This window comes from Thunnus albacares, chromosome 11, assembly GCF_914725855.1.
Source record: "Thunnus albacares chromosome 11, fThuAlb1.1, whole genome shotgun sequence".
NCBI classification, from domain to species: domain Eukaryota; kingdom Metazoa; phylum Chordata; class Actinopteri; order Scombriformes; family Scombridae; genus Thunnus; species Thunnus albacares.
In genome coordinates, this window is record NC_058116.1 from 16,261,309 (window position 1) to 16,287,230 (window position 25,922).

Sequence of the window (25,922 nt, forward strand, 5' to 3'; positions counted from 1 at the left end):
ATTTGCGTTGAAGCACAAAGTGGGCAGGCAGGCAGCGTTCTGCGGCTGATTCCTGCTTTATAAATCCATGATTGGACAGAGGAAGTCACGTTGTCCGTGAAGCTGTCAGTCTGGTGCTGCACCATTGTTCCCAGAGCAGCCGGAAGGAGTGCTTGGTAAAGCGCTGTTGTATGCGACAATTGTGCCGGTTAGTCCAATACTATTCGGGAAAACCGGCACCGGTTTTAATGATCTCACAGCGGTGGAGGCTCCGCGTCAAAGGAAAACCGAGACATGGTTTAGGGAAGATTGTTAAGTCCATTGAGAGAGTGGCGTCATTGACTGGCTGGATAGTGATAACGAAATGAATGGTGAGTACGAGCAATTTAAACTGATGGGCCTATATTTTAACATGCATATTGATTAGATGAAAATAAAGGACCTTATCGCTTCTCTTTACAGTAATGCATAAAGTAATATGACATTTTCCGTGTTTTGTCCCGCTGTTCTGCTGCCTCAGTGTGTTGGGACCCATCCCTGAATGGTCCATTTGTTAAACTCTTCTTGGACATCACACCCCAGCAGTCACTCTGCTCAGGGAATGTCTGCTCTAACTAGTCATCAAAATTTGAGAATTATATTAAACTAATACATGAAGACCAAATTTTCTTTGTTCCATCTCAATCATTGACCATGAACACATTGTGCACAAAAGGTTTTTTTTTTCTAGATTTGTGTCCCACCTACTGTGTGTGTGTGTGTATGAAAGAGACAGGTATTAGAGCTCCTGTGCTTTTGTGTGTTATTACTGAGAGCACACATGTGTGTCACACTGGCTACTAGAAGCCCGGTATGAGCCTGGTATATGGCCAATTGGCTTACAGCCTTCTATGCAGACCGCTGGGAGAAGAGAGTCTGGTTCCCTGCAGAGCCTCCTGCAGAACAGGCAGAGGAGGCAGAGAGTCTGTTCCCCCTGATACCTCCCCCAGGGGGATGCCCCCACCACCACCCCATCTTTACAGCTATAAAAAGAAAAAGTGACTCTCAAAGAGATTTAGATAAAGCTTTGTCGATCATCCATACATCAATGCTGAAATGGTAATGTTTTCCTGACAAAGCCTCTGTACTGCTGTTGTGATAACAACATATGAATTACAAAACAGTGACTTTGTGTGCAGTGCTACTTCCTCTTGTTGTGGCATCTGACATTGGCTGTCACAACAAACACTCCCAATAGCATAAAACTACTTTAAGCCACATTTTGCATAATCTACTGTGACTCCAGAAATTATAACGTTGTCATGCAGACAGTATTATTACGCTTGGTGCATAAATTAATATAATTTGTATTTTTCTATTCTTCACAGAACAGAAGCGAGTCGCTGCAGTGTAATATATTTAGCTAAAGGTAAGACCACATCTCCTTACTGTCTGAAATATCACACCACATTAACGTATTGAATTCATGCTTGCGAGATTGATGGTGTTCAAAGCTTGCACAACTGTTGCTATGCTGCCACAAAAGACCCTCTGATAACGAGATATGATGTGATGTTGATGCAGACAACAGTCAATACAGACAGCTGTGCTGTTCTCGCTGGATTATACTGGAGAGATGCCTCTGATATCACAGTGATGAAAGAGGGCATACTTTCTAGAGTATGTTGTATTACGGTGTCGATATTTATTTTTCCCTATAAATCAACCATCAGAGCTACAAAAATGAAAAGTCATGGGCCTCGACATATTTCCAAAGCAGTAAAGGTGAATAGATAGATTTTTTTTTTTGCTGTTGCCTATCAAACCACATAGTTTTATTACATTTACCTGAATGTAATCTTAAGATATAATATCCGGATGTGAAATGTCCTCTTTTTATGTATTAGGCTCTAATGTGGCAGCATCATTATACATCCCTGCCTTCATCATTGTTCCTCCACCAGCCTCTTTTTGTCAGGAAAAAGGCAGAGTCCATACACACACAGTCATACAACCATTTCCATCTTTGTGATCGAGATCTAAAAGGTGAGGGGGGTGGGTGGTGTGTGTGTGTGTGTGTGTGTGTGTGTGTGTGTGTGTGTGTGTGTGTGTGTGTGTGTGTGTGTGTGTGCTTGGGGAGTGAGGGCCTCTCCTTGTGACTGTGTATTTTTCTTCCTCAATCCATCTGTTTCCTCAATCTATCAACACCCAGTCCTCAGAGGAACCGAATTTAATTAGTACATGCGGCAGAGAGTTAAAGGACACTGAAACATTAAGTAGATGTATTTACTTGTGAAAAACTGCATCATTAAGCTGGCTTATTTGAATAAGTGATTCAGCCACGCTGGTATTACATACTGTAGCACAGATGGCTAAAGATTGGTAACGGTGAAAGTCGTCCATTAAAGATTGACAGGAAAGGTGTTATGGCTTAACAGCACTAAGAGAGAGTCTCCCTGCAGGAGTCTGGTGTGGGTGAACTGTCTGCACACCAAGGTTCATATTCACAGCTAAATCAATTTTGTTTCCTTTTATGTGGGAACAACAAGAATTCATGGCTTTAAGCTTGACCTGGAGGCCTGGGAAGATTTACTGAGTCAGGTTAAAGGTCAGATTGTAAATTGATGTGGGGAGGTTGAGCTGGATTGTGCTTTACATTGAGGGTTTGTCAAGCAAGAAATGAAACAGTCTGTTGGAGTTGTAATTGTTGTTCTGGCTTGTTTTACACTTTGCTGGACATCTTGTTACCTGGATTAGTTAAGTGAGGTAATTTAAAGATCCTCTCCAGACATGTTTTCAAATATATACAAATATTCTGCTTGGAATAATAATATGTGTCTGTTATGGGTTTTTTTCACAAAGTTTCAAAGGTTGAACTGCTTGGCATAAGATGTCTCCTACTTCACTGAAAAGTCAATTCTCAGTGTTTGCACACTGGAAATTCATCATCATTCAAATAAATCACACTTTTGTAAGTTGCATTCTTCACCACGATTAGCTTCCAAACTAGTTGATTAGATGTCACAAATCATGCTCGTAGGCCCACCCCTTAAACTCAGATTTCTGATGAGCACAGGGAAACTTTCCACCTTCAGTAGATGAATGTGAAAACAGCCTTCAAGTGTCAAACTGCACATACATCATTCTGCACAGTGAAGCTCAAACATCCAACTGAAGGAACAAGAAGAAAAACACATTTCTGACTGGAAGGTGGCTTTAATTTATGATCAGTTGAAATGTGTGTGGTATACTGACAAAATGCTGCTGACCAAAACACAGATTTGCACTCTCAGTAATTCTGCATTCACTTATTATTTTAAACGTTTTAAATGACGTTTCTCTATAGAATTCAAATCCATGCAGCATCAATGAAGTATACAGTAGGAATGCGGTGTAAACTAATATCAACCTTTTAGATAACAGAGCGGCTTTGTGTGTCTCAGCAGGGTTCATGGTTCCAATTTAGAAGCTTTTGATGTGACTCTTTTTGTGTCGTTGGCTCCTTCCTGGCTGAGCTCTGGGCTTTCACGGTTCAGGATTGTGCTCTCTTGAGATGTTGCCATGACACCTATTTGGAATCTTTTGTCTGTTGCCAGTTAATTAAGTGATAAGAAAAAAAAACCCCCAAAAAACAAGACATATTTTTCTGCCTTAATGAGTTTTCATTTATCACTGCATGGTATGCCACTACATAAATGCCTCACACAGCCAGTGTGAGTGCAGACATCAATGTTTGAAGTGATTCTCTAATTATTTGTTTCATTTGTAAATTTCAACTTTAATTACACAATTGATATTCTTAATCAGTGATACTTTATGCCACTGCATGAATACAGTAATTTGTTTTTAAGGAAAGCTCTAATGAAGTAAAACCAAGAATTTTGGATAAAACAAACAAACAAAAAAAAAACAAGATAGGTTATGTCCAGTCCAGTCCAGATAATATGATTTATTTCCATTGCATAACAAACCATGATTATGCACTTTAGGCTTGAAATAGTTTAATTACATTTGGAAACACTGCCTTCATGTCAGGCACACACCACATTCAAAAATGTTTAATGAGGAATGTAATTGTATTAAATTGTCAAGCTATTCATCTTCTAACATGAGTTTGTGCTTTATCTCTATCTCTACAATGACATTTTGATCAGGTCTCTTTTTCATTAAATAAGGTAAACATATAAATAAATAAGTTTAGTGTGTGTGTGTGTGTGTGTGTGTGTGTGTGTGTGTATATATATATATATATATATGTATATATATATGTATATATATATATATATATATATATATATATATATATATATATATATATATATATATATAGTAGGGCACACAAAATTAGCACCAGCCCCCAGCCAAATGCTGGTAAAATATGCAAGTGGCTGATAGATATGCTTCACTCACAAGCCAAACAAACAATGGTGATTGAGCGTCTGGTAAAATTTGAACATTCACTAGCCATTTGGCCTGTGGACAAGAAAGTTGATTTTGTACCCTTTATATAAGATCTGATTTAAACTTAAAAGTTTGTTTTTCTACTAATTTAGAAGAAGGTGTGGTTCAGTGACAAAAAAGTTATGCAAACTGTTTTGCTAGTGACGGCACAGTTTGGCATGTCTAATGCTCTGTGACTGAAAGCTTAGATAATAAATTTGGTGCAATGGAGATAAGTGTACAGATGTTGTCATTGGCACAGTTTAACCTGATTATTTAATCTCTCATTAACTATATAATCAACAAAAATCCACACAGAAAAAAGCACTGATAGTTTGCTAAAAAGTAATAGAAAAAAAAGTTATGAATTTTAATAACGTTGCTATTACTAAAAGGATCCCAACATAAATGTGCAGCTTGATGATAGAATTCCAATTAGAAGTCAAAATTTTAAAAAATAAATGTCAGTGTTAGTTTTAACTGGTACTTTTAATTAACTCAATATTAATTATCTTAATCTGGGTGAATATTTACATTATTGTTACAAAGACTATATAAAAATGAGCCACATTTACAGGTGGAAACATACCTACTCATCAAAAATATGTTGATCATTTAGGTGAAAATGAACATAGCAGCTGCTTCACACATTTACAAGCTCAATTGATCATCTCACAGACTGTCACTTATTTCAAAATTACAGTCTTGATTAATCCTCTCACAGGACTTTTATTAGAATCATATAAACCTAAAAGCATCTTAATATAATTTAACATCCTGACAATCATAACACCTTGAATAACACTTTTTACAATAGATGTCCTTGATAACACTCCCCTAGATTTTTCTCAGGAAATATTTTGTTTCTCTCCAGTTTTTCATATCGCTCTAATTCACCATATTCTGTAATCACATGCAGAGCTGGCCTACTTCACAAATTTTCTCAGATAACAGAGCGAATGTTTTGCATACAAAAAAATGATTCAAGATCTCAACATGATACTGGCTATATATAAATGATAAGGCTTGTCTGCAGAATATGAACCCCACATCCCACAGCTTTCCCAGCCTGTGTGAGAGATGAAAGCAGCCCTGTCTCTATGAAATGCTTTGGCAGCTCTGTTTCTGCCAGCAAACCGGCTTTTGCGAACTTTCAGGTGGCATGGGAAAATATAGTCATAAATAAAATATATCGGCATGAATAATTTAGATGAGAATTGTGATTGACATGAGGGTTAGGGTACCTGATTATGCCTGCACACTGTGTGACTTGAATTACAGCAAATCAAAACATTAGTCTGAATGTGGAGCTCCTGTGTTCGTACTTGTCTGCTACAGTTTATTTTGATCCTTGCTTGTAACAACAGAGACTTTTAAGATGCTTTTGATTAAACATCTTTTCAAAGATTATACTTCAATGTAAGCTTGTAGCTCTATTTTTTTTTAAATACTGGCAATGTCATTAGTATGGTGAGAAATAATAATAAATAAAAAACCCTGTCAGAAGTCAAATGAGTCCATAAAGTCGGAGCTCTCAACATGTTCTGGCCAGAATATTCTCATTAAAGTAATTTTCCACAATCGTAAACTAGCCTCTCATAATTATGGCACCTCATTAAGCTATAATACGACGATATAATGAAAGTGGTGCAGCTAAAGATGTAGTAGTGGTCATCGTTAGCTCTGGACCCATGTGGTTCATAAGGAGCCGTGCTTCCTCTATTGTTCTATGAGGAGGAAGAACAGATCAATGATTCCCAGCACTAGGCTGTACCAGGCTGCAGCTCCTCCGTGTGCTGTGTGCTGAGCAGTGGGCTGCACCCCCCCCCCCCCCCCCCCCCCCCCCCCCCCCCCCCCCCCAACCACCCACCTTCCCTCTCCTGCCCCCCCCTCCCTTTAATGTGTGTGGAGCAGATCTGTCTGCAGCCTCAGGGCTGCAAGTTAACAAATGTACAGAGCGCATGTGAAGTCTCATTTGCATAAATCTGTAGATGTTGCTACGTTTCCATAAATGTATTCCTTTGCGTGTAATTGTGGAATGTTTTTCTCCTTGTGTATGGGTGGTTTTTTCAAAGCTGACTGAGAACGGCGATGACTGTGTTTGACAATTAATGCTGTGTATTTGCATAATTTGTCCATCTGACCTTTATTGCTGTACAATGGGAAAACAGCCTGAGCAAGATGAAAAATTGTGACTGTCACTGAGCAAATTGTCAAGTGTCTTTCTTACTGCTGTGTACCTGACAGGACAAAGAGTAATGACAGGTCAGCTGCAAATTTTGCAAGGATTTGTGCAGATGTTTAAGTACAAGATAATGTAGCTTAATTGCAGGATGTGCACATGGATATTGGAAAGTAACTGGATAATCTATGAGAGTTTGTGCTTCAGCAATTTCATATTGCACATATTTTTTCTGTTAAGGCTTTACAAACAATCTATAAATATTTGATTTTAATCATCTATTGTATTCATTTCTATTCAGTGTGTGGTCCCAGTGACTATATGTTCTCCAGGTAGAGAATGCAAATGACTATATTGTTATTATGTTATTCCTAAACAGGATGGTAGCACATACAGATTAAAGCAGATGTCCCCTGACCTCAAATAAAACACATCCCATTGTGGCCTTTTCATGTATAATTTAGGAATCTGTCGCAACCCCTTTACAAAACAGTGTCAATGAATATATGCGCAGAGCGTTTGTGTTCTCTCGGTGGCAGGGATCCTCCACTGACATCATCTGTAGCTGTATAATCATCCAGGCCACAGCCTCTCCTCAGGGGAGTCCAGCTGAGACCTAGCCTCTCTCTCTCTCTCTCTCTCTCTGTCTCTCTCTTTCTCTCTCTCTCTCTCTCTCTCTCTCTCTTTCAAGGGTGCCGTTTATGGCTGAGTGTGACTCTAGTGATGGATGAGTTCGAACACAACCTCAGACTGGCTGCACGGCTCAGGATCTTTTGTGGTTTCAGGGTTTGTCTTTGCTCTGTGATCCCATCAGTTAGTTGCACTGGAATGCACCCTCAGTCACTCACATGGGGTCTACTGCAATGACAAAAATGTTTCTCGCATAAAAAAAGAGAAAGAATTAATAAAAAGATCTGCAATGCCATCTGGGCTGCTTCATCACTGTGGAAACACTAGTGGTCTGTGATGCAGCCAGCCATATTGAATGGCATAGGCATTTGGCAGATGCAGACACAGAATAAAGAAACAAATACTCCTACAGTCTGTATCAATCTATAAAATCCTAATTGTCCTCATGGAGGAGCTGTGGCAGCTAAAAATTATATTCTTATACAACTATTTAGCAACATTTATGTTTATCTGCAACATTTCATACCAGTGCAAATGTAATGTTCATATAGAGTGTGGGGGCCTTTGGCTCAGACTTGTTTCATATTGGATGTCAGTGTTAAAGGGGGCATATCGTGGTTTTTGTGTTTTTTCTTTTATTTTTTTATACTGTTATTATGTCAGATGTCTATGTTAAATATAGTTTAAGTTTCAAAACTTGAGGTGAAAGTCAAAAGCCCAGGGTTCAGTCTGCTCTGAACACTTAGTTTGCAATGTTACCTCTACTTCCTCCTCAAACTGCTGTCAGATTGTTTGCACATGCCCAAAAACGGCCTTCCATAGTCTTTGTTGCTAAGGTTGTTGCTAAGGTTGTTCCACGGGCTGTTCTCATTGTCTAGTCACATATTTCAGATCGGATTCAGTTGAACATGTATGGATGTACTTGAGAAGTTGAGATTTGAGATAAAAGAACGAGAAAAATAAGTGAAATCCTACTACTTTTGTTTGTTTACGTAGCCTCCAGAACCACCACAAGTCTGCAATGAGGCAGCCTAGAAGCTGGCCAATCAGAACAGTGTGCTCCCCGGGAAGGGGACCTTAAAGAGACAGGAGCTTACACAGCCTGTTTCAGACAGAGGCTGAACTGAGGGGCTGTGTAAAGGGCAAGTATATAAATCATGTAAATCATGCAGAGATAATCCAGTAGAACCCCAGATTAAAAATATAGACCTGGAAACATGCAATTAATATTTGTAGGCTAATATCTAAAGCTGAAAAATAAGCAATTTTGAAAACCATAAATACTCAAAATACACAGAAACACAGTCAGTCATACACATAATCAACTATTATATCAATTACTATTGACTCTCTCCACTAGCAACTTGTTTACTTTGGCCCTCTGGTGTTTCCTGCTAAGGACTTGGTGTGCACTTGGCCTCTCTGAGCTTATTTTCTGGAAGTAGCTGCCCACAGTTTTATATGGGTGGATTCATGAGAAACATGAGACTCAACCATAAAATACAAGTGAACCAAAATAATAAGTTAAAAGAAACTAAAACCTGCAGAGTTGGGATTCAAAAATACTACTTAATACAGGTTTCACCGTGATCTTTTCCTAACCTTAATCAAGCAGTTAACTTACCCATATCTATAGTCGATATAAACCCATCATGTGTCCACTAAATGTTTCTTGTTGTTAAAAAATAGTTGCATATGAACTTACCAGAAGAGTCTTTTCTATTCCTGGAACCACAGATTTTACTGCAGTATGGGTTGAATGATGGTAATGAAACGTAGATCTGCCTTCTTGGTTGTATGCGTCTCTGTGTCACTCAGTGTGGCTCCTTCATGAACTGTCTGCTTGTGCAGTGTCACTCTGTTTATTGGTGTTGATGTGGAGTTTTTTTGAGGTTGATCCTGACGTCGTCCTTGTACAATTTCCTCTAATATCTAGGAGCCTGTCAGCCACCATGTAGATTAAAGTTGCGTGTTTGCTTTGACATGTGTCAGACACTCTAACTACATGGCCAATCTGTCTGCACCGGTGTTGGTGTTGTTGATGGTTGTGGTTCAAATCCAGTTAATGTTTGTTTCCTCTTGCATACTAACATTTGTGCATCTGTTTCGCAGTTAATATCCATGATTTTCAGGAGGCAGCTGTGGTACTATGTTTGCAGGGCTCTGAGACGTTTGTATTAAGTGGTCCACGGCTGTGCACAACACAGCAGAGGAGACAAAAGCACTGCTTGTCTAGCTGATATGATATATTTCTGTGTCAGTATCATCTTTGGAGGTGAGAAAGTATGTCAAGTAGGTTTAGTGATCTGTACATTTTTGTTGATACTGGTGGGGTCCAGACAAACATCTATCTACTTACTGTTTTGGGCCAGTCCAGTGATCTTTTATGCCTTTGGAAATGCACAATGGAAGGACTGCAGATCTTATTCTGAATGATGGCTGATGGTGTTAATAGAGCTGCGATGCGATGGAGACCTGATGGAGATACTTGACTTGAAGCTATATAGGTTGTAGAACAAGACATCTGCTCTGTATGGCATTCGGACATAAGATAGCTGTCTTGGGTGTTGAGATGGATAATGGCTGTGATAAAGGTGATGAACAGGGTGGGAGCAATGATTTGTCCTTGGTTTGCCCCAGTTTTTGCCATTAGAGGTTCTGATTCATGGCCTCTGCCACTGAATGAGATGAAGAGGGCTGAACAGTTGCTGACATTGTATTTAAGGCAGACAGTTCAGCGTTTTGGTGAGATCACTGAAAGCTTTATGCAATGATTACTTTTGCACTTGGTATTTTTATTTAATACACACACATACACACCTTCTGAGGGTCGACACTGTTGTGCAAAGGACCCTGGGGGCAGCTATTGCAGGGAAGTTTTTGATGAGGCAGACCATTTGCATGAGGAGACAAAAGGCAAGAGCTCTTAGATAATTCCATTACCACTTTGTTCATGTGAAACAGAAAAACAGCAGGGCAAATTAACCTATACTTTGTATTCTTCAGCAATATTTTTCAAAAAAGGTTTACAGTATCTGCTGCGAGAATAAGGTTAATCACAAGCGATCCTCTATGTGCTTATTTGTTTTAAACAACAGGATTGTGTTCGGAGATGTTTAGAATTTACCCTTTATCTGTTACAGTGGAAGTTGTGCAGGTCTTTTTTGTATATGACCTCAATTACAATATGAAGATAGATTCATTCTAAACCTTATTTGTGTATGGTTGCTGTCTTCTTTCATTGATATAAGAGAGAGTCTTGAAAGTCAGAGCAAATATAGGTCACCATCACTGGTGCAATGAAGTAACAAATGCCATCTCTCCAGCTTATGTTTTGCATTTTTATGTAATAGGACAGCATATATGTGTGATGCCCATGGATGAATCATTAAAGGAATGCAGATGAGGTCTTCTAATAACATCTTCCATCAAAGGTTCAGGAAGAAGTAATAGAAAATACAACCATGTTGTAATATATTGTATGATACGTATTATCGTAATACACTCGCCAAATAGTTACTATTTTTACATTGAAATTGTAACCTGTACTGTAATGATATATTTAATCATATGCAGACAACTGAATTTTGGCAGTAGGTCAGGTTGTTTTTGCTCCTGCTTTAATGTAAGTACTAATCTTACCAAGTAATGGATGTAACTGATCACATATGTATGAAATGCACTTTCATCAAACATCCATGGCATCCAGATTGCAGCAGTTTTTGATTGTTTATTCACTGTGTGGATTTTTTTCAGGTAATTGTCAAATATATCAATAAAAAGATAAAAGCTGAATGCCTTGTAACAGAATTATTTCATGATTCTTGTAAAGCTTATATTTAATAGCCTATTCATGGGTTAATATTGTGTTGTCACAAATATTAAACCTGCTGGGTTTAATAAGTAGAAGTTATTGATATTGTTTAGTATGGCAGCCAGAATTTAGCCACCTATTTTAGAAGCTAAAAACAAAGAAAATCTGGATGTATTAAAATACAAATAAAAATTGTACATTTATTTATTTAATGGCAGTGAAAATAGCAAACAGTTTAAAAGACAGAAAACCAGGTATGCCCACCCACTTCCAGTTTGCATCTGAATAATATTATGAAGTAGTAAATAGGCTACGCTCATGTTATATATATATATATATATATATATATATATACTTCAGCTCATGTTGTCACCTATTAGTACTGGTAATTCTTTTGATTGCAGGGTTTTTTAGTGGAGAGGAAAACACTGTTCACTGTTTTGATTAAAAATATGATGATAATCAGGACATCAGCCTTCTCGAGTCTGATCAGTTTAGATCAATGTGGCATTTATCTAAAGTGGGTGCAAATAACAAGGACAGTGGCGCAATTTAATGTAATCTAGCCCAGTAGCCCTGCAATTCTGTGTTTGTAATGTTCAGTTTACTTGAAACCGTGTCAGAGATAGTACAGGGGTGGACAAAATAAATGACAGGTATTGTGTTTTTAATATAGAGCTACAGTAACTAACCACATTGCATTCGACTGAATAGGTGCTCCTGTTTTTGTGTCTGCTCCCTGTAGGTGTATGTGTATCTTGTTGCTGCTGCACTTGTTTTATTATCCTTACTTGTTCTTTGGTCCATCTGATTCAGGCATAAAAGCCAACTGTAATGAGCACTCAGCCGTGTCTATCAGAGTACAGTTATTACACTTCCACTGGCTTCCTGTGTTCAAACCACATGTTTAAAAGGAGCCATTTCAACAGCCAGTCACCTCAAAAAGGGATATAAACCACTACTACTACTAAATGTACTAATGTAACATATAATGTAGAAATGCAGCTGGACTTCAGTGTAGAATCATTAACAACTTGATAACATGGAAAAGAAAGAGGCAAAATTTTCCTTATTAAATACATTAAACTGTATAGAGTGATGTCATACTTTTGTAATGTTTGCTTTAAAGAAACTGTGGTTGAAATCCATGATGATCTTTGAAGGTATAAGAGCAACTGAAGTGCTCATGCTTCTCATACTGCTTTCTAATGTGTCTTAATGTAGCTGGACAGTGTTATATAGTATCCAAGAGAGAGGCGATTTTAGGAAGAGACTCCATGGGATGGAGGAGGAGTGCCGTACGGTCAATGCGACGTTCAATGAGGATACTGGTGAGGATGCAGGACATTGCAGGGTTGAATGAGATTAGTTTCCTTAGACTTGCATCAAAGACACAATGCAAATCTTTAACAGACACTGTATTAACCACCCACTAGCAACTGTAACAATGCAAATGTGAGGTTTGGTGTGATTGGTTAGTGTTAGTAACGAACAGACAATGTAGCTAACTGACATTTTCCTCAACATGTCCTGGATTTTGTAACATTTTTGCAAGATATAGAATACTGTTCTTTGCTACTGCGTTGTATGCTGTGCTGCACATACATTATATGTGTTTGTGCTCATAAATTATTTGTCATTATGACTATAAAACTGTGCTGGTTGTACAAAAACCCTAACCCTAAACCCTGCAGGCTTAAAGCTATCCTGTAATAGGAAGTGCAGGACCTTATGTTGACATATGGTCCAATTGAGTGCAAGAATGATATCATGTCTCTTTGACTGCACTAGCTGAGGCCCCACTACCTCTTCAACAGAACTTCCTGGCATAGGAAGTGTGGGAAGCACGTTTACTACAGTGCTGACAAATCTTATTTCCTGTGGAAGAGGTTGTATACTGTATGTTGATAGTTATTGTACTTGTACTAGTTATTGTCACCGTTTTCCAGGTATATGTTCAAATGTCCAGTTCAAATATTCTGTGTAAAACTACTTTGTAGCTGGATGATGCCATTGTTTAGTGTTCTGTCCTTAAATTTGACTTCAGTATGTCATTTAAGCATTCATTTTGTTTTATGTTTTGACTCTTGATCATATTATGTTTTTATTGGCATCAGATGTTTCTCTTTTTCCTTTTTTTTTTTGCCCCATTCTCTATCCTTTCCTACACCCTCTCACTCCTCCTTTTCCTCATTCTCCCCCTCCCCTTTACTATTCCCCTCTCAAACCCCTCCTTTCTGCATCTCTCCCTGTTATACACCCCCTTCCCCTTTCCCACTCCTTGCATCTCCCAAATGCCCCCCCTCCCATCCATCTCTCCAACATTCTGTCTTTCTCCCTCTCTCTAACCTCCCCCCCATACCTCTGCCTCCTTCTCCTCCCCCCCCTACCCGCCCCCCCCTCCCTTCCCCAGCTCATGTTGGTAAAAATAACTGCAGACAGCAGGAGAAGAGGCACGCCTGACTCTCTCTCTCTCTCTCTCTCTCTCTCTCTCCCTCTCTCTCTCTCTCTCTCTCTCTCTCTCTCTCTCTCTCTCTCTCTCTCTCTCTCTCTCTCTCTCTATCAGACAACCCACCCATGTGATCTCACAGGCTGACTCTGCTCTGCTCCACTCTGCTCCAGTCAGGCTTCTGCCTTTCAGCTGGCTGCCGCTAATGAGCCTTTGTGTGGCCACAGAGAGAGAGATAGAAAGAGAGAGAGGAACACAGTGACAAAGAGGGAGTTAAAGTGAGAAAGACTGTCGTCTTGCTACAATAAAGCATAAAGTACCGACAGTGCAGTCAGAGCTGGAAAATTACAAGTATCTCTCTCACACTCCTGCATCCTTTTTTTCTCATGCCCGTGGACCTCTGGGGTCGCTGCAAGTCAGTGGACTGAAACAAAATGGGACCCTCTTCATTCATCATGTTTCACCTTTTTTGAATTGCCACATTTATGATTGTCCGGCTGTGCCGCCGTGAGAAGAGGTGAACGGTGTCACAGTCTGCCAGTGGATACAGGTCAGTTGTTCCTGTGAGGGCCAGCGCACAGAGAAGTGTAATCTGGTCATTGTAGGACTGATGTGTCATGACTTGCTCCAGATGCCATAGGCTTGTTGGCATCACTCGTGGTGAGTGTTTTGAGCCTTGTGTTGTCACATCGGTTTACTGTAATTGTGAGAAGCTTGTGAATGACGAGGGAAAAAAAAAAAGATTGCGTTCAGAATGCAAGTGTGCTACAGTGCAGTGAGCTACTGTTGATTAAGGACAAGAGTTGGTTTCCACAGTTGATGTGTGTGCTCAGAGAGGCAAACACAGGGAGGGGCTTTCCAAGCTGGCTTTTGCTGCATTATTTTCTCTGGGATTTTCTGCCTTGTACCATAGTGTATGCTGCCCAGCCGTGATTAGTGGTAAGGCAACAGCGAAGACAAAGAGAGAGCTGTTGGAGAGGAGCAACAGTCTCTGGTTTTTATTTAGCCACAATGAAAGAGGTTCACCCTAGTTTACCCACTGCTCTGTAGCTTATGATGTCATGCCAATCCAGTGTCAAGATTTAAACTTTTCATACTGTTGTCGACATTACAGAATGTATTTAATTATAATGGAACTGTGATAAATGTACATACATGATTTCTTTGATTAATTTGCTCTAACATTGGTGCGTTATTATGAAGAGCCCCCATTACACAGTATGTAACACTGGAAACAGTCATATGGGAAAGCAGTACTTGTGAGAGTACATTAGAATCTCCATGGAAACCACTTTTGGTATCAAAGCCTAGTGCAGCATCAGCTGAGAGCTAAGCATACAAATAGGTTTCCAACAATGGCATCTAGGACCCTCAGCAGGAAATGGACTGAAATTACACAGGTCATTTCTGGTGGAAATTTCCACCCCTGTTTGCCCACAAATGAATCGGATTGTGAAATAAATCTGTTTCTTCGCTGTTTTGATGCGAGGTTAGCCATTCTGTTGGTTGATTGACATTTTAAATCTCAATGGACAATCATGTTATATGTTTCATATTGTAATATATTCTTTCATCATTTTATGTCATTATCATTTGTCATAATCATTCAGAAGAGAGATTAGACAGATTTTCATTTTCCTGACAACCAGTGCAGTTATTGGCTTCACAGAATCTAAAACATGTTAGCTCCCCACTTACAGATTTCTTTTCTAATTCATTTCAATTCATTTGGATGATTTTTTTTTTCAGTGAGGTTATCCTGACTGACTGCCCTCTCCTCCACTTTCTCTCAAATGGAGGATGCTTCACATTCCTTAGTTGTAGGTAGAGTTGTTGACTCTGGAGGTTCTCCAAATGCTGGCAGTGCCATGTCACTGCGCTGAACAAGCACAGCCTCCTGGGAACAATGACCCTCTTGCTGGCAGCGCTACTCCTCTCTGGGTAGCACCTCTTTCTCTCAGGCAGTATGTCTCTCAGGCAGTATTTGCATCTGTAATGACTTGATAGCAGAGCCCAGATGAAACGCAGCGGCTGTCTGTGAATGAAACTCCCCCACAAGCTGCTCTGGCAGATAGACAGAGTGGGACCGGGCGAAGATGCACACTGCCTTTACTGATTCCAGTTTCTGAGAGAGAAAGCAGTGAGGGAAAAGCTGCCAGTCATAGCAAACCTTTGCTATTTTAATTTTAAAACATGACATGACCCTCCAGCTACTGCTGTTTAAACAAGGAACACACATATCTTCAGCTAAATACATTATTTTGACCAAATTTTCAACAATGTCTAATTTTATGAGTTGTGATTAACATTAAATAAGTTTCTTAATTACATATTTTAAAATGATTGGCATGATATGACCAAAATTATATGTAGCTTGACAGTTAAAATGCAGTAGTTATTAGAGCAAGTTGCAGCATAATGGTAATTGGTTTTAGTGTAGTTGACTGATGAGCTTGTTCTTGTTTATTTGTCTAATTGCATCATCAGTCAGAGGGAGTTAATTGTCCCCCTCAATTGACATTGAAGTGTTCTGTTCTGTTACAACATCCTCTGTATGAAGTGCCACAGCTACAAACTGTAGCTTGCACCTACACAGAGATACAAGGATAGTTTTTGTGCTATTCGTGTATCCGAATGAACCGTAGAGCTACTATTACCAAATATTATTATCATGGCACAATTTAATGATAGTATCACACAGGTCTGTAGCAGAGATAATATCTGTTGCAGCAGTATAACAAAGCATTGTATTACTTTTACAATATTTTATGGAACATGTTTATTGACTGCATTTGTAGCAGATTATAAGGTGAATTATAGCCTATTACAGTATAGATTTTTTACCCGGCTCAGCTGTAGTTTTCTGTTGTTTTTTTTTCTACAGGAACAATCTGACCTAACAGAAGCTCATTACTGACATACAGGATGTCACTTATTATGCTGTCAACCGCAGCTTCACCTTCACCGCAGTTCCTCCTCTAACACTACATGATGTATGATATACTGAACAAATCACTGAAGATTGTTGCCTCACTTTAATAGCTACATGGTATTACAATGCACCTGTACAGATGCACATGACACACCAATACTACTTATGCACTTGTGAATTTATTGCATCCTTTTTAGAAAAAGTGGCAGATGGGTTCTTTCTCCCATAAGATGTCCTGTAGTTGAAGCCAGTGGATATTTTCCATCATGCTTCATGATTTCTAGGTGTAGCAGATATCAGATAATGTTTTGGTTTATTTGAATCTATATTTATATTTGGTACATAATATATTTCCACCCTGGTTTGTAGCAGTGCAAGACAAGTTGGTCAAGTGTCTTTTTTTCTCCGGCCTCTCAATCAAAGACAGTGAAATGAACTTCCTGTAAGGCAAACGTAGTATGTAATTAGCAGCTTTCTCTTTCCATCTCAGCTCCTTTGTGCCAAGGTGATCAATCGCCTGGGGAACGCCTGGGAGCTGGGAGAGCAGCAGGAGAGATTGTATGTGTGTGTGTGTGTGTGTGTGTGTGTGTGTGTGTATTTGAAGGGAGGAGGGGAGACTGGGCCTCACAGCTAATTGAGTGTGTTGAGGATTATGAAGGCCCTAAACTGGATATTAAATAATGTGTGGCCCCTCTGCTGTCTTTCGGTTTCAGGTGCAGATGCGGCGGGCCATGAGCGGAATACTGAAGAGGAAATTTGAGGAGGTGGAAGCCTCCTCCTCCCCGTGCTCTTCCTTGCGGGAGTCTGATGATGAGGTCTCCTGCAGTGAGAGTGGGGATAGCAGTGACAGTGTCAACCCCTCTGCCTCAGGCCCTTTTACCCGTGAGTGCCTGTGCCTTTTAAATTCATACAGTGTGCTCAGTGTGGCTATCGTGTACTATTGACAGTGAGATTAATGTAATCATTTCTTCTCAGGGAAAACAAAGCCAAAGCAAAGAGATGTTTTTTAATCAAGTTGGTTATACAACTCTGAGTCAGATTTTGTAGCTCACAGGCAACCAGATGCAGGTCAAAGAAAGGAAAAGAAAAGCTTATCAACTTATCTGTTGATAAAGAAGTGTAATATGAATGCACAGTCATAGATGAAGAGCAGAGACTAAGTAATGGTTAGAGTCCAGTGCTGTAATAAAAAGGAGGGATGCAGAGGCAGCCTCCTTCATTAGGAACAGCATCAGCATGCAGGCACAACCAGATGAATGAGCTGATCTCGTCTCAAGCTGTGTGCTACACTGTTGATACTGTACATGTATACATGCGTGCAACTGCTCTCTAAGAACAGCACAGGGATGCTCGACATGTTAGTGACTTAATTAGTTATCTGGTTATATAAATCATATTTTACTTTTTAATGCTAAATTTGGAAAAAAAAAAGGCTAGATGAAAACTGACTAAAATGGAGCAACAGCTGCAGGGGTGCAAAGCTAGTTTTGGAAAAGAATCGTTTTGGTTTACTAAGATAAGGTCACAGTTGAGATTCTGTAAGGCTCACCAGTTCTGCTTTTTAATTTGCAAACACCTTAAAAGAGTTCTTGCAACTGAGAGACTCCACAGCAATTCCTGGCATGAACTAACTTTGTATTAAAGAATGTAGTCTTCTTAATCGAAGATAAACCAACTACAGAAGATTTTGTGTAGGTTCAAAAGCACACTGAAGTCATCTCTAAGGAGTAACACAGTGCACATGTGAATCTTAGTGTCAACGAAATGAGACAGAATGTTAGTGAAATAGATTATACAGTGGTAGTTTGGTAATCCTTTGAGGGATTTTGAAAGCAGATATTTGCTGCCAGAAAATAATGGGATTCTTAAAGAACAAAACAGTCATGTTTGGACTGTGTGTGTCTGTGTTTATGTGCACAATTTGGCTATTTAGTATTGGATTTCAATAAATTAAAATATTTTAGTTTTAATAAAAGTCAATAACAACACTAAATTTGTGTTTTGACAATGTAGCATTTTTTCTTGTCTGTGTGAATGACATACAGATGAGTGTCAAAGAAATCTTCCTGTAGAGAGACATAAGTAGGGTGCTGCGTCCCTGCAAGCTGAGCTTGGCCTCTGTGTCAGCTGCAGCTGCTGGTAGCTGGGAGCTCGAGGAGGACAGCTAACAGCGACAAGGGAGCGGTGCGCTATGAAGAGTGCCCTCCTGTGAATTGACATGTGCGTGTACACTGATTGACTGTCTTGGTGAGAGAGAGAGAGAGAGAGAGAGAGAGAGAGAGCGAGTGAGAGAGATAAAACAATTATGTCCTGAGTGGTTTTACATCCTATGCTGTTGTGTTAGAGAGAGGAGGAAAAACATCTGTAATGTGTTTGTTTTTTTTAGAGCGTGCGAAACAGTCAGGTCTGGTTCTTGGAGTCTTTAAAGGGTAAAGGAACATTAAACCAATTACAGCTTGCAAAACTGAAAAATACCTATGAGGTGCTGTTTTAATATAGACATCTAAAAACGGAAGCTGATTATATAGAACAAAACATCTGTTAACTGTTTTGACACCAAACACGAGCTGATAGCTGTTTTGCATGAAACTCTGCTCTGCTCCGTACGCTCAGTCTGACAGCTCTACATCTGTAATGAAATGTATTGTCCCTTTTGCGTGGGGTACAGAGCTGTTGGAACCAGATGGTTTCTATTTGTCCTGTCTGTCTGATACGGGGTGAGCGCTGGGAACACTGCTTCCGTGAACGAGCGCTCTTCATCTCAGGGCCAGGCAGGGGATTATTTATGCTCCACCGTTGCCCTCCTCTCTGTCCCTCCCTTTCGGAGAACTCTCCTTAAAAAGACACACTGAGGACTTGCATGCCAAGCGGAAGCGCAGATATGTGATGAAATCCTTCCCTACGAAGCTGTGCTCCAAGATACGTAGAAGCTCGCTGTAAAGCTGGCAAGAAAGAATTTCTCATAATTCAGGCATTTAAGGACAACACTCAAAGGAAATCAGTGTCACACATTTTGCCATAAAGATGTCACTTATCTTACAAGACTTTACATGGCTTTAAAACTGTTCTACTCCAACATGACAGTACATATAAATGATTTTAAAAAACGATGCCGAATGTTTTCTTAGTGCAACGATGCACAGAATGGAGCTTTAATTCTTTCCATATGAGATTAATGAGTTATCAAAAACAGTTTACAACCAAGATGACAAGATGTCTTTGCCGTCTTCCTTTGCAGCTGACTCAATACTGAAGAGGGAGAAGCGGTTGAGGACAAGGCGGGTGCATTTTGAGAAAGTGACGGTGTACTACTTCAGCCGGCGGCAGGGTTTCACCAGCGTGCCTAGCCAGGGTGGCAGCACGCTGGGCATGTCCAACAGGCACAGCTGGGTCAGGCAGTACTCCCTGGGAGAATTTGCCCTGGAACAGGAGAGGATCCACAGAGACATGCTAAGAGACCACCTGAAGGAGGAGAAACTCAACTCAATCAAACTCAAGGTAAATGATTTGCAATCTGTGCCTGAATACAATTGTTGTTATCAGTCTTGCTGTACAAAGGATTTTATAAGCATTATGTAGGCCTATCAGATGTAAGGAATTTGAAATGACTTTGGTCTGTAAGATTAGGATTCTTTGTTTGAAGAACCACTTTGTAACTGTGATTAGCTCATTATTTCCCTGCTTTCATAAAAAAAAAAAAAACACTTGGTTATGATTCCTTCTTCTTTTCAGCTGACTAAGAATGGCACAGTAGAGTCTGAAGAGGCCAACACGCTCACGGCAGAGGACATATCTGATGATGACATCGATCTGGACAACACAGAGGTGGACGAGTACTTCTTCCTGCAGCCTCTTACCACTAAAAAGCGTCGGGCACTGCTTCGGTCCTCCGGGGTAAAGAAGATTGACGTGGAAGAGAAACACGAATTGCGAGCCATCCGGATGTCCAGAGAGGATTGTGGCTGTGATTGCAGAGTCTTCTGTGACCCAGAGACCTGCGCCTGCAGCAACGCAGGAATCAAGTGCCAGGTAAATCCCATGACATGCATTCAATGTTCTATCTTTTTACTTGTAAACAGGAAAACATACTGTACATTTAAAAAGAAGGTGCAGGGATCAATAATTGATACAGGACATTGAAGGATGACCTATGTTGATGTTTTTACATATAATCATGTCAATATCACACTACATAGTCCGTCCACTGAAAATAAAATGACTTGCACAGTAAATGCTATGGTTTCTTTAGGTGGATCGTATGTCATTTCCATGTGGCTGCACAAAAGAGGGCTGCAGCAATTCAACTGGGAGAGTGGAGTTTAACCCCATCCGTGTTCGGACCCATTTCTTGCACACCATAATGAAGCTGGAACTGGAGAAGAGCCGTGAGCAGCAGCAAGCCTCCCCCAGCAACGGTTACCGCGGTGAAACTAACGACATGGGAGGCGGAAACCCTCTCGTTCAGACTCAGCACAGGTTGGAGTACTCTTTGTCAGACGCTGTCCCACAGACAGCCGGCATGCACCTGCAGACCGCAGACGAGATGGAGGAGCCTCTAGACGAGGAAGACGATGACGAAGAAGACGACGAGGAGGAAGAGGAGGAGAATGAAGAAGATGACGAAGACGAGGATAGCAGCAGCGTTTTCAGCGGACTGTCTGACTCCAGCACTCAGAGCTTAGCCAACAGCGACTCTGAGGACGAGGAGGAAGACGATGAGGATGAGGAGAAGTCTGAGAACTTTGAGGATGACATGACAACCCCATCAGTGTCTCACACTAAGGTGGTCCCTTTGTCCTCTGTGCTGTGTTACAATGACGGCTCAGTGGCACATGATAACCATATGAACGGAAACTCTTATTTAATGAACTCCTCCTCAGCTGAGTACTATCAGCTAGGGAGCTCCAGTGCCGCCTCCAATGGCCAAACAAGCCAACCCAGTGAACCCTACGGGGAAGCCTTAGCATTCCAAGATCCAGTCAGCGCGACCAACGGTAGCCTGGCCCAGGGACCCTTCAGCATGACTGCTGAGCAGTACACGGACTACCCTAATCAGGCTGAGGAACAATACACAGCTAATCACCATTTTACCCTGACCAGTGCTGCTCCAGCCACCTCCTTGACCTGCTACACACCTGAGCAGGAGAAGAAGGTGATGTCTAAAGCAGCTTTTGTCGAGCAGCCGGAAAACCAGAGCCAGACACAGTTACAAAACTACATGAACAATAACACCCAGGGTTCCTACAGCAGCTCTTGTATGACAGCTGAACAGCCACAGGAAGAATCCACTGTTAATGGCCATTCTGACCTGACCTTACTAGCGAACAGTACCAAGAATCTCCCTTTACCTGATCATTGCCCCGAGGTCACAGCCATTTAGTGGGCCTCTTGTTTTTAAAGTGTTCTTTCATGATTGCATCTTTACTTGAGAACAAGCCTGACCAAGTGGTATTTTAAGGGAACATATTCATGGCCTTTTTGCATCATCTGACCTTAAATTTCAAAGCAATTTACAGCACCGCAGTACATTTTCATCTGTAACTATAAAGCCATGGCCTCATGATGGAAATGTTTTTGAGGAATTGTTCATTCTTTGAGGTTTCTCCACTACGGTGTGTGCTGAACTGCAAGATTGAAAGATCAAAAACATCGGTTATGTCATGCTGTGCAATGTATCTTGTAATTTCAGATGTAAAGTTCTAGTTTTAAGGAGATATTGTACTGTAGATGGAACTTTTCTATGTCTACTATATGTGTCAAATGTGCAAAAATGGTTTATTGTCAGTTTATTTATTGTTTTGGAATTATGTGTATACGTATATATTGTAAAAGTTTTGATAACAATACGCATGCAGTTTTGGGAATCCCAGTAACATTTAGGGAAAAAAATGATTGCCATTGTTTTATATAAAAAAATGTGTTGTATACATAATGTACACATCTCTTCTTCTTTTTTGTCACTATTATATGCTTTTCTATGGTTTTGAAAAGCATGAAAAAAGCCTGAATTCTTATTTGTATGTTTGGAATACAATATCAATAACATAAAAGGTCAGACTTCGCAGCCTTTTGCACTCATGTGTAGGGGTCCAGTGGCATGCAGTTGGTTTAAACTGATTAATACTTGAACGGTGGAAAAATGTGGCCCCTCATGTGTTTTTCTTCCCCCCACTGTTCACTCTTAGAATAACATGATCATGAAGTGTCACTACAAATGAAGATTTATTCTTTGAAGCATTTTGTTGATACAGGGATATTAATGAAGTAGCACTTTGACATATCTCGGAAAGTATGAGAAGCTCTATGATTCCTCGTAGACAATAGAACACTATCTTCATCATTAAATTTACATAATAGGCTTCATTTGGAAATCAGCTTTCCATTAAATTATATGTATTGCAGAAAAAAATGATGATCCTGAATAATGTGTCAGTATTTCCTAAAGTAGCTGGTTATGAGATTTCTGCTTTTGAATGCAGTATAAGCTACATTCCACTGTCTAATAATTAAGATGTTTATTTATGTGGATCGAAGAATGATGCTGATTTGTTCTATTGAAGTGTTAAGTGCAATAGTTTGAGGGTTATTTACATGTAATTTTCTTTTAGAGAGGACCCTCAGTAAAGTGGACTGAGATTGCTTTTGATTGATTGTCACAGTAATCAATATTGTACTTAAAAAGCACAGTTAGTTTCATAAAGTCATCATATGCCACAGTAATTGTATGTGAGTGAAACAAATGTTCAAGGTTGACAATCAAAGCTTATTATCAAAAATGATTCATATCAGTAATTAACAGCTACACAATATGAATAGGAGTCCTATGAGCCATCAAAAATGACTTAACAGCCAGATGTGAAGAAATTGTTTACCAAAAAATCTGTAAATAACCTCATCTTTATAAAATCACTGACACAAAAGAAATTTAAAGTGACTGCTCAACAACTGGGAGGCTGCAATGATTTAGTGAATAATACTAATTTAATTGCAAAAGTGCTCTTTTGCTCCTGCATGAATACAGATATCTGCCCATTCATTATAATCAGAAGAGGTCACTACTGGCATTTTGGTGCTTTCTGTGCAGCTGTCGAGTAGCTCGGACCTCTCATGCCACCTCGGTGGTACAAAAGAAGTGTGCAGACTGCTTTCAGGCAATCAGTGGCATCAACATGGCCTATAGTACCAATTAATTGTGCCAAAGCATACAGTGTGAGAAAGGCTAAATACAATGACACTGCATCCAGTTAAGAATCCTGTGTTTGACTTTATTTTCCAGTATTTATTATGAATGATATATTGAAATGTGTATTTATTGTGGTTTACTAAAAGTCTGTATTGAGTAAATTGCTTCACTATCTTAAAATTGTCTTTTGTTCCATGCTGGTTGTGAGTTGTAAAGCTTCATGTGCCTGATTTATTTAATTCTTTCATATTCTGTGAAATGCATATGTTTTGCACAAAAATGGTACAATTTTTTTTCTCCATGTGTTTGGTTTCCAACTGTAGATAGGGCCAACATCATTTTCAGTCGTTTAATTTTTAACATGATTTTGAAATAAATGTAATAAATCTTTGCTCTTTTGATCTTAAGCTCATATAATGTAATGTTCCTATATTTATGCACACATCATGCAACAGTATTGAGATTGTCACTGACAGACCACCTTGTGCCAGTAAAATCAACAGTATACATACAGTTCAGTTATTTCTAAGTGCAAGGCGCCCTCTGCAGATCACAGGGAGAACTGAGGCAAAGAGGATCTCAGCACTAACCAACTGCATTTATTGAACTCAAAATAAGACATCTTAATACCAAGGCACTCTTAACACAAGACCATTTCCATTTCAGGCAAACACACACATTCGATCTGTTCTAGTCACAAACATAAAGTCATTTACAATATTCCACTGTGATCTAAACACTAGTGCCTGCACCAGAAAAGCATTATTGAACTCCTGTTTAGATGTAGAGGGAGCTTTTTAGACACCTCACTGCAAATACTTTTGATCAATAAATAGAGTCCCTTGGGTGTATCCATTTTACATGAAAAGTTCCCTTTTGACAAACACCAAAACATCATCTTTTTATAATGTTGGTAAAGACCGCAGCAATTAAGAGATTTGAAGAGTCGTACAAATCATACTGCATTTATGTTGCTCATAAAGAATGAACTGTAGGTAAAAAAAATGCATTTTAATCTTCAATAATGCTGTCACTTCCACTACTGTCATAAGAATTTGAAACAAACACTTTATGTCTGGTGTTCCAATTAATTGTATGTAATTCATGCTTGACATATACATCCAAACTAGTTTTTAAAATGATCAATCTTCATTCTTAATGTCGCTGTAGGAAATATAAAACCTTTGTACTGCAAAAGTTTTCTGGTCTGAAGAGTTTGAAGAAAAAAAATTACTCCCAGAACTTACTTAAATAAAAGTGTATTAACTATAACCCTAATCTGAAGGTTGCAACACTGTAAAGGCTGCTATTCTGCATCAACAGAAAACTGCAACAACCCCAACACACCACCACCCATTCCACTAGCATAACCCCACCGCTTTTCCCAGCTAGAATAAAATTACATCCAAGGCACTGGACGGAGCCAAATAAGAAGTCTTGCATTATAAAAAAAATATTTTAAAGGACGATGCATATCATACTTGTGTTTCAGGTTTTCACTTACAGTCTCTTTGGTGCACAACATTTGGGATTGAACCTCTTTATAATGTCCATGATTGATATGTTAAGTACGATTTTCACTGATTTGTTTTGTTTTAGATTTGTGTCTCACTGGAAAATATTCAATTTTGTTTTTGAATACTTAATACTGCAAGCATTGGTTGTGTAGACTAGGAGTAGTGAAAACACCTCAAACACAAAAGAGGCACTTGCCAACACAGTGCATCTTCATTGTTCCAAGAATCTCAGTTCACAGTCTGACTGGGAGCATAGTTTCAATGCTTCCTTCCAGCAGTGGCACACTGTGGTTTCTCCCAACGTCCAAACTTTCCAGCAGCAGCAGTTCAGTTCTTCTATGTATAAAAATAAATTAAAACTCAATGTAGTCAGTAACCTAAAACCCCTGCATGTTAACTGCATACAGTATAGTATAAAATGGTAGTTTGCACACTCAGACGAAGGACCAGAGCTGGTATCTGTCTGAGGGGTTGCAGAGGGCCAGAGAGGGATGCTCATGACGGGCACTCAGACACATGTTCCATCCTGGGATGAAGAATAACTGGTTCTATATGAAGAAAAAGACAAAACTATTACTTTCATGAAAAGAAATCTGAAATCCAAAATTAGTTCACAGAAAAAGCAAAAGACCACACTCACATCCTTCAATTCCCATTTTTGTTCTGCTCCTACAAATGTGTTCCTGCCTTTATACTGGCAGTCCTCCAGCTTCACAGCCCCCTCTGCCCCGTGCAAACACAGCTCCTTCTGAATATTGTGTCTAATCTCATGATGTGTGGAGTACTCAAAATACTACAGCATGGGGAAAAAGGAGAA

General features: G+C 39.6%; 2 protein-coding genes across 3 annotated transcripts in view; one reads left to right on the plus strand and one right to left on the minus strand.

Moving 5' to 3' along the window:
• On the plus strand, nt 1–24,840 carry csrnp3 (cysteine-serine-rich nuclear protein 3). 2 transcript variants are annotated; one of them, XM_044366847.1, is made up of 6 exons: nt 1–350; nt 1,347–1,387; nt 17,119–17,287; nt 19,644–19,903; nt 20,138–20,434; nt 20,655–24,840. In XM_044366847.1, the coding sequence occupies exons 3-6, from the start codon at nt 17,125–17,127 to the stop codon at nt 21,783–21,785; spliced, it is 1,851 nt and encodes a 616-aa protein (XP_044222782.1). In that variant the 5' UTR covers nt 1–350; nt 1,347–1,387; nt 17,119–17,124; the 3' UTR covers nt 21,786–24,840. The 2 variants fall into 2 exon arrangements, with proteins under 2 accessions (XP_044222782.1, XP_044222783.1); XM_044366848.1 differs by lacking the exons at nt 1–350; nt 1,347–1,387 and adding an exon at nt 13,605–14,023.
• galnt3 (UDP-N-acetyl-alpha-D-galactosamine:polypeptide N-acetylgalactosaminyltransferase 3 (GalNAc-T3)) overlaps nt 24,168–25,922 on the minus strand; it is an 8,557-nt gene continuing 6,802 nt past the window's right edge. The window contains exons 11-12 of the mRNA XM_044366846.1: nt 25,746–25,898; nt 24,168–25,653 (exon numbers count right to left, since the gene is read on the minus strand). Coding sequence (XP_044222781.1) covers nt 25,540–25,653; nt 25,746–25,898 — 267 coding nt within the window. The 3' untranslated portion in view covers nt 24,168–25,539. The remainder of the gene's footprint in view (nt 25,654–25,745; nt 25,899–25,922) is intronic.

Excerpts from the sequence above, each read along its gene's own strand:
- csrnp3 (XM_044366847.1), top strand. The coding sequence starts at position 17,125 with ATGCGGCGGGCCATGAGCGGAATACTGAAGAGGAAATTTGAGGAGGTG. Across the intron at positions 17,288-19,643 it reads TGCCTCAGGCCCTTTTACCC|CTGACTCAATACTGAAGAGG; the intron begins GTGAGTGCCTGT and ends CTTCCTTTGCAG. Across the intron at positions 20,435-20,654 it reads ACGCAGGAATCAAGTGCCAG|GTGGATCGTATGTCATTTCC; the intron begins GTAAATCCCATG and ends TGGTTTCTTTAG.